The sequence below is a fragment of the Schistocerca serialis genome, chromosome 7, assembly GCF_023864345.2.
Source record: "Schistocerca serialis cubense isolate TAMUIC-IGC-003099 chromosome 7, iqSchSeri2.2, whole genome shotgun sequence".
Classification (NCBI taxonomy): domain Eukaryota; kingdom Metazoa; phylum Arthropoda; class Insecta; order Orthoptera; family Acrididae; genus Schistocerca; species Schistocerca serialis.
Genome location: NC_064644.1, coordinates 628364281 through 628378928, shown reverse-complemented (window position 1 = coordinate 628378928; position 14648 = coordinate 628364281). Strand labels below are relative to the sequence as shown.

The 14648-nt window shown below is 42.0% G+C and overlaps 2 protein-coding genes across 2 annotated transcripts in view; one reads left to right on the top strand and one right to left on the bottom strand.

The window, feature by feature from the left end:
- The window catches only part of LOC126412549 (molybdenum cofactor biosynthesis protein 1-like), a 289749-nt gene that overhangs the window by 17614 nt on the left and 257487 nt on the right, over nt 1-14648 (bottom strand). The gene's annotated exons all lie outside the window — the stretch shown is intronic.
- LOC126412551 (cyclic pyranopterin monophosphate synthase-like) lies at nt 1198-1645 on the top strand. The gene has a single exon (XM_050082202.1). The coding sequence runs from the start codon at nt 1198-1200 to the stop codon at nt 1630-1632; it is 435 nt and encodes a 144-aa protein (XP_049938159.1). The 3' UTR covers nt 1633-1645.

The following is a 14648-nucleotide window of genomic DNA, read 5'->3' as shown; positions in this document are numbered from 1 at the left end:
CACAAAAAGAAATACTTTTTTGCTGTGGCAAGATCTTTTCACAAAATTCCAGTCTCCAACTTCATCCTTCAAATGCAAAAACATTTTCATTTTCATAGCACTCACCTTCATAGGGAAAAATGATCATTATAATAAAACACAACAAATCAGAGATCACGCAGAGCAATTTAAGTGTTCCTTTTCCCCACACATTGTTCAAGAGTGGAACGGTAGAGAAACAGTATGAAAGTGGTTTGATAAATCCTCTGTCAGGCACTGAGTTGTGAAATGCAGAGTAGTCATATAGATGCAGACATTTCATATCCCATAAGCATGGTGGTTGTGGTGGTCTAGTGGGTAGCGCACTAGACTCCAATCAGGATGTCCTGGGCTCGATTCCCCATAAAACATAAATAGTGGGGATTTTTCCTTGTTCCAGTGACTCCTGGATGGCCCCAGGTGACAACAACCTGCTATCAGATGATTCCTGGGGATGTTTCCCAGGGGTAAAAGGAAGCTGGGGTGATAGGCCATAGGAAATATATATCAGTTGTACATCGCAACCTTTGTGATACTTAATAATAGACAAACTATCAATCATTAGCTATTCCGTCTCAGAACAGCAGCTTTAGGTCGAAATACTCCCGAAACCACAGCAGAACAACACAGAACAACCAATAGCCTTTCATCCAGTAAGCACACGGTCATATATCATAATAATTAACTATTTGGTGGCTTCGGTAAATTACCCAAAATCCAGTAAAGGAATTAATCGGGGGTGTTTCAATACGAATGATTAAAAATTCTTGTGTAGTTAACCTATTTTCAGATTATGAAGAGTTCTTTGTTACAGCTTGTATTTTTGTTTCAGGTGGCACTGAACTTGGCTGTAGTGATGTCGTGAAGGCACAAAGTCGGAAGTTGTTAAACCTTCAGAAACAAGATTTTCAAAAGTACTTCTTCTCAGATACCACTATTTCGCCCCTGTTTGTGTCGGATACACAGATGTCTCAGTTGTTGTCACATAATTTGAGTGTAGTGACTGAATCTACAAAACTGTTTCTTTTGCTTCCCTGTGCCCCAAGCATTATGTGCAATGCAGGACTCCTAACAAGACAAACACACAGAGCACAGCCCTCTGTCTTCTCTTGCCGTTTCTGCAGTTTGGGAGCACAGTCGAGAAGTCTGACTCATGTTGACCGGACCGGCAGGGTGAAAATGGTCGACGTGGGTTCGAAGCTGGTGGCAGAATGGACTGCTACAGCACGAGCAAAGGTTTTTGTGGCACCCGAACTGATGAAACTCGTACGAGAAAATGGCCTGAAGAAAGGTGACATACTTAGCGTTGCTCGCCTGGCGGGAATTGTGGGGGCCAAGCAGACGTCCAGCCTTATCCCTCTGTGTCATAACATATCTTTATCCTCTGTGGCTGTGGACATTGAACTGGACTCTGTTCTCAACTGTGTGATTATAACTGGCATGGCAAAGTGTAGAGGGCAGACGGGCGTGGAGATGGAAGCTCTCACTGCTGTATCGGTGTCTGCCTTAACAGTGTACGATATGTGCAAAGCTGTGAGTCATGACATTGTGATATCTGAAATAATGCTTCTGGCCAAAAGTGGGGGAACTAGAGGAGACTTCCACCGGACATGAGCATCTGTGTGGGTCAGTGAATTAAGTTAAGTATACCTGGTGTGATGTAGGCAAATTTCAAAGTCTGTTCGTAGTTATCATAAATTATATACACATCGAACTGGCCTGAATATAAGTTGCACCTTTAATTTCGAAAAAGAGAGAAACTTAATTAAAAATAATTTGTCAAGTTGCCCATTTACAAAAGCTTTTCAAAATGTGATTTACCCTTAACCACTTTTTTTGTAGTACACTGTAGATAAATTACACACAAAAACAAAGATTTCAGTTGCAGTTTTCATGTAAGACACTCTTAACTTCACTAACATTCATTGTTTTGTCACTGTCAGTATTTTTGTCACTCTCCTCCCAAAGTACAGTGCCGTCGCTACAATCCCGGGCATTGCATGTGCAGCATTTCATGAACCGTACCTTTAAAAAGCACATCTGTTAGATGAATAACTGTGAGTTTGAAATTTGCAACGTAACTGTACCGAATTCCAAAATTTTCTCTCAATGTTGTGCTTCATTGGTGAAGAATAAATTATATTCTTTAGTTAGGGAAAAACTGTGCCTGTCCTATTGTCTAAAATAGTGAAACTGTGAGAGTGGTAATACAGAGGGGTCCAGAAAAATGTAGACTCTCTTTGATAGTCAATATTGATGGAACAAAATGGCATAGTGTCCAAATTCTTGCATGGGAGGAAGATCATTTTGTGTGTTCAAAGTGACACCTGTTAGCAGCCAAGCAACATCAATGTTGCAGAATTGTTGACTGAAGTACAGCTGTCAGTGTTGCCAGTGTGGTAGCTGCACAGGATGTCTTGATGGTCTCTCATATCTCATTCAGTGTAGCTGGGTTCTGTTGGTAAACTTTGTTTGTCGAGGTCCCCCATTGGTAGAAGTCGAGAATTGTAAGGTCCTGTGACCTTGGTGGGCACTTGACAGCTCCTCTTCGACTTATCCGTCGTCCAGGTAGATTTTCATCTAAGTAGAATCTGATATCTCTGTGGTGGTGAGGCGGAGTACAGTCTTGTAGGTAAAAATCTTTTGTTTCCAAACACCTCTTGGATGGCTAATAAAATCAATGTTTGCAGCATATGATACACCTCACCAGTTATGTACCTTCAAAGAAGAATGGGTCAGAGAAACAATACTATAACGGACCACACCACACATTAACACCAAGTGAAGTAACATGTTTGTCCACGTGAACATGAGGATTTTCAGCAGCCCAATACACGCAGCTATGACAGTTTACATTACCATTCAGGTTGAATTGTGCCTCATTAGGCCAGATAACCTACCCTGCAAACCATTCATCTTCGTGAAGCATGCCTTCAGACCACTCGTAGTGCTCCATCCTTCGATTCAGGTTGTCCTCATTCATAGTGTGAAACAATCTTGGAATGTACACTTTCCACTTTGCAGTCTTGTATGTATAATAATGTCAAAACGTTTGTGACACTACACACTAGGAGAAGCTCAAGTTTCAGATACACGTTGATTGCGTTCTTGATGATGCTATCTACATGTTCATCCACACTGTGCAAACCACTACGAAGAGTATGCCAGAGGGTACATCTCACTGTACCAGATATTAAAGCTTGTTCATGTTTCAAGACCATTTAAATCTCTCTCTGCATGCTGTAATTAATCTAATATTGTCCTCACAGTCCCTATGGGAGCAATAGTTACAAGGTTGTAACATATTCCTAGAGTCGTCTTTTGGTAAGCATACTTTCTTAGGATAGTGTACATCTTATCTTGAAGCGTCTGCCAATTCAGTTATTTCAGCATCTCTGTGACACTCTCCCTTGGGTCAAACAAACCTGTGACCATTTGATCTGCCCTTCTCTGCATGCATTCAAATCACCCATTAATCCATTTTGATACGGGTCCCACACATTTGAGCAATATTCTAGGATGGATCATACAAACAATTTGTAGAATGACTGCATTTCTATGGTATTCTACCAAAAAAAAATATAACTCTTTCGCCTGCCTTACCCCTGAGTGGGCCTATATGACTGTCCCATTTCATATCCCTACAAAGTGCTCCACCCAGGTAATTGTATGAATAGACTTAATCCAAGCAAGACACCCTGATACTGTAGTCATACCACACTGTGTTTTCTTCATTTTGCAAAATGCATGATATTACATGTCTGAACATTTAAAAGAAAGTTTGAAATTATCAAGATCTGACGAATGTTTGTACAATTTCTTTCAGACTGTACTTTATTCTAGATAAATGCACTATCTGTGAAAAGAGTGCTTTACTATTAATATTGTCTGCAAAGTCATTAATGTACATGAACATGAACAGCAATGGTCACAACATACCTCTCTATGACACATCTGAGGTTACTTCTACATCAGATGATGACTCCCAAGCCAAGATAACATGTAAGTCATTCCTACCAAAATATCCTCAATTCCAGTGACAAATTTCACTCGATACCCCTCACGGTAGCAATTTTGATATTAAGCATCAATCTGGCACCAAGTCAAAAGCTGTTCACAAATCGAGATATACTGCCTCCACCTGTCGAGTCAGGAAGACGAAAGTTTGAAGGTCAGGTTGACAAAACAGATTTTTAATACTCTTGGAAACAACCTTAAAGTTTCTGACGTAGTTCAGGGGAATGACAAAGGGATCTTTGACAGGCTGGATTAAATCTAGGCGGCGTCTCAGACTGACCAGAGTTACAACTTTAAAGGCTTCTACGCTGAGCAAATACAACGGGCTGTTGGAGGAAGAATGCAAAGGCAGCTTCTAGTAATGTGCAATTGCTATTCTGCATGGTCTTTAATGGCCATTATCAAATTTTAAAAAATTAAGAATAACAATAACACAGTACACAACAGGAAGGGTACAGCAGACTTTCCCTGATTATTCCTTACATTACCTTTCCGTGATTTTTTTTTTTTTTTTAAATGATAATGTTTCTAAGTCTTTCCTGGTTTCTATTGAAAGGTTTGGATTGTTTCAAAGATTAATTTACACATTTTTTAATATTTTAATGTATTCTAGGACAGGAACTGAAAGAGCACACGTATAAAAAAACTGCATGTAGGACATTCATGTAAAGCTTCCCATTTTTAACTGCAAGGTAATGCCAGTCTATTTTGTTACAAGAAAATGAATCGGGACTTAGTTCTCCAGAGCTGATACTATTATAAGGAGTTGTGATGGAAGAACATGAGTTCCAAACAATGGATGACTTGGATCTGTTTGCTGCTGCTTCTTTTTAATCTCTGCTGCTAATCCCATGAGTGAAAGATCTCTACCAATGAAAAAGTAGATTTGAATGACATTAAGTTTCTTCTCTTGTCGATAGTTGTTTCTACTGAAGAGAAATGAGTCTGGTCATCTTTGTCCATTTGCAGTAATTCAAATGTGTCGTAGCACCTGACATGTATGCTTGAAAATAACAAACGATCAAAATTGTAATTAACAAAAGTATTGACAGCAGTAAGCTGTATTTATCACATACAAAAAGTTTGTAAAAGCTGTGGAGCCTTGTTTTATCATGTCAATCCATTTGTGCCAATGGCTAACAGAGTACCATTCACCATCATGTCAAGTGGCAATAACAGTTTGCTTGCATCATAAATATTCAGTGTCAAAAGTTAATTCTAACAATATGAAATAGGACAGATTGCTACTCACCAGTTAGAGCAGGCAATGGGCAGCAGACAAGCATACTGAAAAAAAAGAAACTGTCAGATACTATATACTCAAAAAAACACTTAGGTACTAAAGGAATTATCGAAATACCAAATAGGGCTGAAATCAGTAAATGTGACATACATGTGAAGACAGAAAAATAATTACAGTTTCAGAAAAAACTGGATGATTTATTCAAGAGAAAGAACATCACAAATTGGATGAGATGGTCCACCTCTGGCCCTTATACAAGCTTGGCTCTGGCTGATAGAGTTGTTGGATGTCCAACAGAGGGACATCATGCCAAATTCTATTCAAATGTCACTGTAGATAGTCAAAATCCCGAGGTGGTCTAACGGCCCTGCCCACAATGCTCCTTACATTCTCAATTGGGGAGAGATCCAGCAACTTTGCTGGCCAAGGTAGGGTTTGACAAGCATGAGGACAAGCTGTGTGCGGACAGGCATTATCTTGCTGAAATGTAAGCAATGTATGGCTTGCCAAGAAGGGAAACAAAATAGGATGTACAGTATTGTCAACAGACAACTATGCTGTAGGGGTGACATCCATGTCACCCCTACAGCATAGTCGTCTGTTGACCAAAATGGATCTGTTACGAAAAGAAATCGCACCCCAGATCATCAGTCCTGGTAGTTGGACCGTATGGGATGTGACATTCACGGTGGTATCCCACCGTCTGGGGCGTCTTCAGACACATCTGTGCTGATCATTGAGGCTCAGTTCATAGTGGGATTCATCACTGAAGCCAATTATATTCCAGTCAATGCAATTCCAGACCAGGGACGTGCCTGGGGACACACCAGAAAGCAGTGCGATACCAACCCGGCTGCTGGCTGCCATACAGCCCAACGAGGACTGATGGTCTACTGTGTCATTTCTTTTCATAACAGGACCTCTTTGGTTGTCATCTGTGTCACCATTACAACACAGACATCTGTTGACGATATTATAAATCCAATTTTGTTTCTTGTCATGACAAGCCATCATTTGCTTACATTTCAGCAAGATAATGCCTGCCCACACACAATTTGTCTTCATACTTGCCACACCTTATCTTCGCCAGCTAGGTCACGGGATCTCTCCCCAACTGAGTATGTCTGGGGCATTATGGGCAGGGCCACCCAACCAGCTCATGATTTAGACAATACAATGCGCCACTTGGATAGAATTTGGCTTGATGTCCCTCAGTAGGACATCCAACAAATCTATCAATGCCAAACTTGCTCAAGAGTCAGAGGTGGACCAACTTGCTCAATTTGTAAAGCTCTTTCTCTTAAATAAATCATTCAATTTTTCTGACATTGTAATTTTTTTTTTTTTTTTTTTTTTTGTCTGTGCACGTACATCACATCTACATAATTCCATCCCACACAGATAATTCTTTCATGCTGCATAATGTTTATTTTTATCTTACGAGTGTAATCTAATGGACAGAGCCCACCTCAGCATAGGGAGTCTCTGCTGGTTGGGAGTGTGGAGGTGGACAGACAGAGAGAGGTGTACTAGGGGGACGTAATAGTGTGTGAGGTTGGAATGGGAGCAGGGGAGGGCATTGAGGTGTGGGGCCACAGGAACGAAGCCTAGAAACTCTAGCTGCGACATATTCTTCTCTCCTGTAAACCCCGTTACCTAAACCTTTGCTATTCTCTCTGTCTCACATATCTAGGCCTTTACCTGCTCCCACCCCGGCCTCACACCACCACACCTGCTAGATGAGGACTGTCCCATACTTTCTAATATCTAAAAATCTTCCTTCAATGTGCCAGTCTGCCACTCAGTGTCTCCTCTAGGTGGGGAGCAGAAAGCTATCCTATTCCATATTATTGTTATTCCATCCCAGATTTCCCAATGCTTAAAAATTAATTTTAGGCTTGCCATAAAGTATTACACAAACACTAATTGGTTATTTTTTCTGATATTCAAATTATATTTTGCTCTCATTTTTGTCGCTTTATCTAATCAACTTTGCATTGTGACATTTCTGACGAAAGTACGAGTTATTCAGAAAGTAGGTAAAAAGTAGTGGATTCTTCCTTTGAATCACTATCACTTTGTCTCAGGCACGAGCAAATGTGTGTACCTGAATATGCATTTAGCTGTATCAAATTATCTTCCCCAACACACAAAATGGGGGTCATTATTCAATTTATCTTGAAAGTATGTGTGAAACGCACTTTCCACAAAAATGCTCAGATGCATAACTCTCAAAATATGTGTTTGAACACTAGGTCTGGAATTTTTAAAGACAAGGTGAAGAAACCATTGGATTGTATAATTTTTTTATTAATCACAAAGAAACAACATGATTCAAAGACATCAACAACAGCAATGGAAGTTCAAGTGAATTGTCTGCCTCCAATTCTGATCACAGAGAAACACTCCAATAGGAAAGAGGGCACATCTTGCTCCATTTTCAAAAGCTGCAATGTCAAATATTACAACCTGTAACAAAAAAAGGTCATGTGATAAATATTGCTTACATATCGATTACAGTAACAGAGGCATATATGGTCTAATAGGAAGGGGGAACAGAAGGGCAGGACATGGGGACGTTAATAGTGGTGATAATGCAGGTTAATTACATGTATGGGAAAAGCGACCACTCTTGCAACTCAGAGCTACTCTTGTTTCTGCAGCTGATCTTCCGTTCCTTCATTGTTCCTATTTTTCTCATATTAATAATTCTAGTTATAGAAGGTTTTCTAACTAAAAGCTTATTAGCATTTTGTAATGAAACCGATAAACAATACAGTCTGATTCTCTAATGGAAGAACACAGTACATCGCCTTCGTAAATAACTTGATCCAACAAAACAGTGGACATTCATTACATGACATTTAATTTTAAGTATCAATACAAACACTTACATAAAACATTATTTACACTCAAAACCCATTATTCAAAACTGATGTCCATATGTGTAACTGTTTACAGTAGCAATTACTAATATAGTTACTATTGCTAGCTTTAATATGGATTGTTAAAAAGTTTAGAAATGTTAACTTAAAAATGAACTGTAAGCAAAATCTTTTCTGTTAAAAAGTTAATGTTGAAACCACTGGAGAAACATTATAATGTATTATTGTAGTCATCATGTACACTGAAAAAAAAAAAATTGCAACACCAAAAAGTAATTAATGTAGAGTAATGAAATTTCAGGAACATATATGTCTAAGTAACTTATTTAAGTGATTAACGTTGCAAGATCACAGGATAATATAAGTGCGAGATACACCATTGCAAATGTGATACACTCATACATTGAAATCCAGTGTAACTGCCCGAATGTAAGCATGCAAACGTGCATGCATTGTGCTGGATATGAGTTTGTGGGATGAAGTTCCATGCCTGTTTCACATTGTCATCAAAACAGGGATGGTTAATGCTGTTTTTGGGAGACACTGGAGTTGTTCGATGATGTCCCGTGTGCACTGAATTGGAGCCAGACCTGGTGATCAAACAGGTCAAGGCAACATGTTGACATACTGTAGAGTATACACCCATGCCTCCATCTTTGCTACCCTCCCTGTTTACCTCTACCCTGTTGCTTCATAACCTGGGTTGTGAGTAACTGAATCCACTTTCTCTTCTTCCCCTTCTTTCCCCTCTCTCCTCCCTGACGAAGGAACAAAGTTCCAAAAGCTAGGATACGGAAATTTTCTGTTATGTTTTGTGTATCTATTGGCTGTACTGGCCAGCCCCTCTATCTCTTTGTTAGTATTTGTTTCATGTCTTTATATGAGATTTTCCATCATCACAATAATGTTAGTTTATAATTTACGGACAGCCTAATCCATTATTTCCTGTCAAGGTTTGAAACTTTAGTAAATCATAATTTTTGTCTTGGTAAAATAAAGGTGATTAGATGTTTCCCTCATTCACATGTAAGAGACTGTCCATTCACATCTATGTTTATAATCTGCAATCCACCAGGAGGTGCATGGTACAGGGTAAGTCCCATTGTACCAGTTATCAGGGTTTCTTGCTGTTTCATTCGTGTATGGAGCATGGAAGAATGATTGTCTGAATTTGTCTGAATGCCTCTGTGTGAGCAGTAATCATTCTAATCTTATCTTCACGACCCCTGTGAGAGCAATATGGGGGTGGGGGGGGGGGTGTGGTATATCCGTAGAGTAATCATTTAAAGACAGTTCTTGAAACTTTGCTAATACACTTTCTTGGGATAGTTTACACCTTTCTTCAACAGTCTGCCATTTCAGTTCCTTCAGTATCTCTGTGACACTCTCCCATGGATTAAGCAAACCTGTGACCATGCTGCCTTTCTTTGTATACATTCAATGTCTCCTGCTAGTCTCATCTGGTACAAGTCCCACACACTTTAGCAATAGTCTAGGGGTGTAATGGTGGGGGGGGGGTCACACAAATGACTTGTAAGCATCTCTTTAGTAGACTGATTGCATTTCCCCATTATTATACCAATAAACCAAGGTCTACAACCTGCTTTACCCACAACTGAACCTATGTGATCATGCCATTTCATATTCCTACAAAGTGTTACACACAGGTATTTGTACGAGTTGGCAGATTCCGACAGTGACTCACCAATATTATAGTCACAGGATACTAAGTTTATACATTTCTAAACATTCCGAGCAAGTTGCCAATCACTGCACCATGTTGAAATCTCATCAAGATCTGAATGAATATTTATGCAGCTTCTCTGAAATAGCACTTCATTACAGATAGCTGCATCATCTGCAAAAATCCTGATTTACAGAAAGGTCATTAATGGACAAGAACTGCAAGGGCCCCAACACACTTCCCTGGGGCACACCTGAAGTTACTTCCAAATCTGATGATGACTCTCCATCCAAGGTAACATGCTGTGTCCTTCTTATCAAAAAGTCCTCAATCCAGTCGCGAATTTCACTTGATACCCCATATGATCGTACTATTCACAGTAAGTGTAGGTGTGGAACAGAATCAAATACTGTTAGGAAATCAAGAAACACTATCTACCTGTTGCCTTGATCCAACGCTTTCAGCAAGTTATGTGAGAAAAGTGAGAGTTGGATTTCATATCATCTATGTTTTTGAAAACCATGCTGGTTGATTCGAGAAGGTAGTTCCGTTCGAGATACCTCATTATGTTTGAGCTCAAAATATTTTCTAAGAATCTACAACAAATTGATGTCAAGGCTAATGGATGGTAGTTTTGTCACTCCTACAACCCTTCTTGTAGACAGGTGTGATCTGTAACTTTTTCCAAAAACTGGGTAGGTTTTTTGGATAGATTACAGTGAGAAGAGAGGATAACTCAGCCACAAATTCAATATAGAATCTGACTGCGATTCCATCGGGGTCTGGAGCTTTGTTTAATGATTTCAACTGTTTCTCAACACAACTGACACTAATACCTATTTCGTTCATTTTTTCAGTGTATGAGGATTGAATTGGGGCAGTTCTCCTGGGTTTTTATTTGCAAAGGAACATTTGAAAATCGAGTTCAGAATTTCAGCTTTTACTTTGCTACCCTCAATTTCAGTTCCTGTCTCACTTGCTAGGGACTGGACACTAACTTTTGTGCCACTAACAGCCCTTACATATGACCAGAATTTATTTGGATTTTGTGAAATGTCATTTGACAATATTCTGCTACAGTAGTCATTGAAGGCTTCATGCATTGCTCTCTTGACAGCCAAACATGTTTCATCCAGCGTCTCTCAATCTATAATCCTACACTTTGTTTTACACCTATTATGCTGTAATCTCTGTTCCTTTAGAAGTTTTCTTTACAGTGACTGTATACCACAGAGGTTCCATCCCATTATGAACTGTTCTACTAGGAACCTATCTACTCAGTGCGTGGTCAACTGTTCTTTTCAAGTAGAGGAAGAGCACCTCTACATGCTCCTGACCTGTGCTGAAAGTTTCAAGTTCCTCACTGAGATAAGATATTACTGATTTCTACTTAGTTAACTGAACACATAATAAGAGGGAAACATTCCAAGCAGGAAAATATATCTAAAAACAAAAATGATGTGACTTAGCATACGAAAGCGCTGGCAGGTCGATAGACACACAAACAAACACAATCATACACACAAAATTCTAGCTTTCGCAACCAACGGTTGCTTCATCAGGAAAGAGGGAAAGACGAAAGGATGTGGGTTTTAAGGGAGAGGGTAAGGAGTCATTCCAATCCCGGGCGCCGAAAGACTTACCTTAGGGGGAAAAAAGAACTTGCACACACACCCATATCCAACCACACATACACAGACACAAGCAGACATTTGTAAAGGCAAAGAGATTCGGCAGAGATGTCAGTCGAGGCAGAAGTACAGAGGCAAAGATGTTGTGAAAGACAGGTGAGCTATGAGCAGCGGCAACTTGAAATTAGCAGAGGTTGAGGCCTGGCGGATAACGAGAAGAGAGGATATACTGAAGGGCAAGTTCACATCTCCGGAGTTCTGCCAACGCAGAAAATCTTTTTGGTTTCGATGCCTTTCGCGTTTTTGGGTTCTGCATAGATGACTCTGTCAATATTGTCTCTGACACTATTCCTTATGCTCAACTGGATTCCTTGTCGACTACATTTTTATCCCTTTTTTCTCCCAGTTTAGGCCGTGCGAACGACTTTGAAGCTCATATCACGCTCAAACCCACTGCTCGGCCCAAGTTTTTTCAGGCTCTGCCCATTCCTGTGGCCCTTCGAGATCGGGTTAAACGGGAGTTGGATCGTCTCACTGCATCAGGGGTCTTACTTCCTGTCACTTCCAGTGAGTGGTCCTCTCCTGTTGTTGTAGTTGCTAAGCCCAATGGTGATATTTGTCTCTGTGGCGATTTCAAAGCCACTGTAAATGCTCAATGCCTCATCGACACTTACCCTACGCCCCGTCCTGAAGAACTGTTCACTAAACTCGCTGGAGGACAGTATTTTTCTAAAATTGACCTGTCAGAAGCTTATCATCAACTTCCTCTCGACGCTGCTTCCTCGCAGTTTCTGGTCCTTAACACGCCTTTCGGCCTCTATCAATACCAACGCTTGCCATTCAGGGTTGCTAGCGCCCCTGCTCTCTTTCAGCGATTCTTGGAACAATTATTGCTCCCTGTCCCTGGGTGTATCAATTACATGGACGACATTGTTGTCACTGCCTCCACCACTGACGAACATCTTCAAAATCTCCGCACACTTTTTAATGTCTTACAGACTGCCAGTCTTAAGTGTAATCTTCAGAAACCACAATTTTTTCAGGCATCTATCACGTACTTTGGGTTCCAACTCTCTCGTGATGGTATTCGTCTGCTTCAACACACTGTCGCTGTGATCGATGCCCTTCCTCGCCCTACATCTGTTAAGGAACTGCAGGCCTTCTTGGGGAAAATAGCATACTATCACAAGTTTATACCATCTGTGGCGTCGGTGGCTCAGCCGTTGCATCCCCTGTTGCATAAAAACGTGCCTTTTCACTGGTCCGCGTCATGTGACGCGGCTTTCCGGAAATTAAAGACTATGCCTGGCTACTTATCGACCTGGCCAACATCTTGTTCTTGCCACAGATGCCTCTCAATACGGGGTCAGTGCAGTCCTTGCACACCATTTTTCTGACGGTACGGAACAACCCATCGCTCATGCCTCCAAAACGCTCACGGATGCCCAACAAAGGTATTCTCAAATTGAGAAAGAAGCTTTGGCCATTATTTATGCTCTTCATAAGTTTGGTGTTTTTCTCTATGGTTCAAAATTTCATCTTGTTACGGATCACAAACCACTTGTTTCCTTGTTCCATCCATCAACATCACTTCCCAACAAGGCGGCACACCGCCTCCAGCGTTGGGCTCTTTACTTGTCCCGTTTCAATTATGAGATTCATTTTCGGCCAACGGCTCAACATGTGAATGCTGATGCTTTGTCTCGCCTTCCCATGGGTACCAATCAGGCATTCAATAGGGACGAACTTTTGTGTTTCCACCTGGATGTTGCCGAGCAGCGGGTTGTGGACGGGTTCCCCATCACTGGGTACAGGCTGGCAGCTGCTACGGGTTCTGACCCTACCCTCTCCCGGGTTTTACGCTGTACTCAGGAGGGTTGGCCAGATCGCCCGTCCGCTAAGACTTCTGATCCGTTGCGGAACTGCTACACTTTGCGCTACCGCCTCACGGCTAGGGATGGTGTTATCCTCCTCTCCACTGACAATGCTTCGCCGTGTGTTGTGGTACCTGCATCTTTGCGTGTTGCGGTCTTGCGCCTCCTTCACCAGGGGCACTGGGGTGTGTCTCGCACAAAATCTCTGGCGCACCGTCATGTGTACTGGCCTGCCGCCGACTCTGAAATTGCACACATGGTCGCTGCCTGTGGCCCTTGTGCATCACAGGCCGCTGCTCCGAAGTCATCTTTGTCACCGCGGCCTTCGCCTGAGAAGCCCTGGGAGCGCATTCATGCTGACTTTGGGCGACCTTTTTTAGGTACTTATTGGCTCCTTGTAATTGACGCCTACTCTAACTTTCCTTTCATTGTCCGTTGCACGTCACCTATCACCGCGGCAACCACCAGTGCTCTCGCCCGCATTTTTTCTTTGGAAGGCCTCCCCTCTACTCTTGTTACTGATAATGGTCCGCAATTTGCCTCTTCCGACTTTGCAGATTTTTGTGCTCGTCACGGCGTTACTCATGTCACGGCCCCGCCGTTCCATCCACAATCCTACGGCGGGGCTGAACGGCTGGTCCGCACATTTAAGGCTCACATGCGGAAACTTCTGACTTCTTCTGCAGCTGATGATGCGCTTCTCCTGTTCCTGGCATTTTACCGTATACTGTGGCAGACGCCTGTATGAAATCCAGACGGACACGGGTGTTGCAGTGCATCATTCGGACCAGCTTCGGTCTCGGGTGCCAGCAACGCCTGTTCCGAATGCCGCCACACCACCTTTGGCTCTACCTGATGCTCGGGATCTTGGCATCTCTCAATACTCACAACGCAGCCCTCTCACCGTCATCGCGATGCCAGCACCAGAACGGACGCCACCAGGAGACGTGCCCATGCAGGAACCGGAGGATCATCCTCTGTCAGAGTACATCTACTCGCCTCCTCCTCCAACGGACGCCGACACATCGCCCACGTCTCCTGTCATCTCAACCTGTTATCATCGGGGAAACTTCCGTCCATACGGGACGCCTACTCCTCGAGACTTTACGGCGAGTCAAACAACGCCTATGGACGTTAGCCATCTCCAGGACACCTCCATCAAGACCAGTACAACAATTTCAAAGGGGGGAAAAGTGTTGTGACTCGCCAATTATTCAAAGTGCTGCCGCGCAATTACACACGTCCTCTACGTGCGGCACTGTCTGCCAGCCATGCAGCAGCTGCGCCACCAAAGCG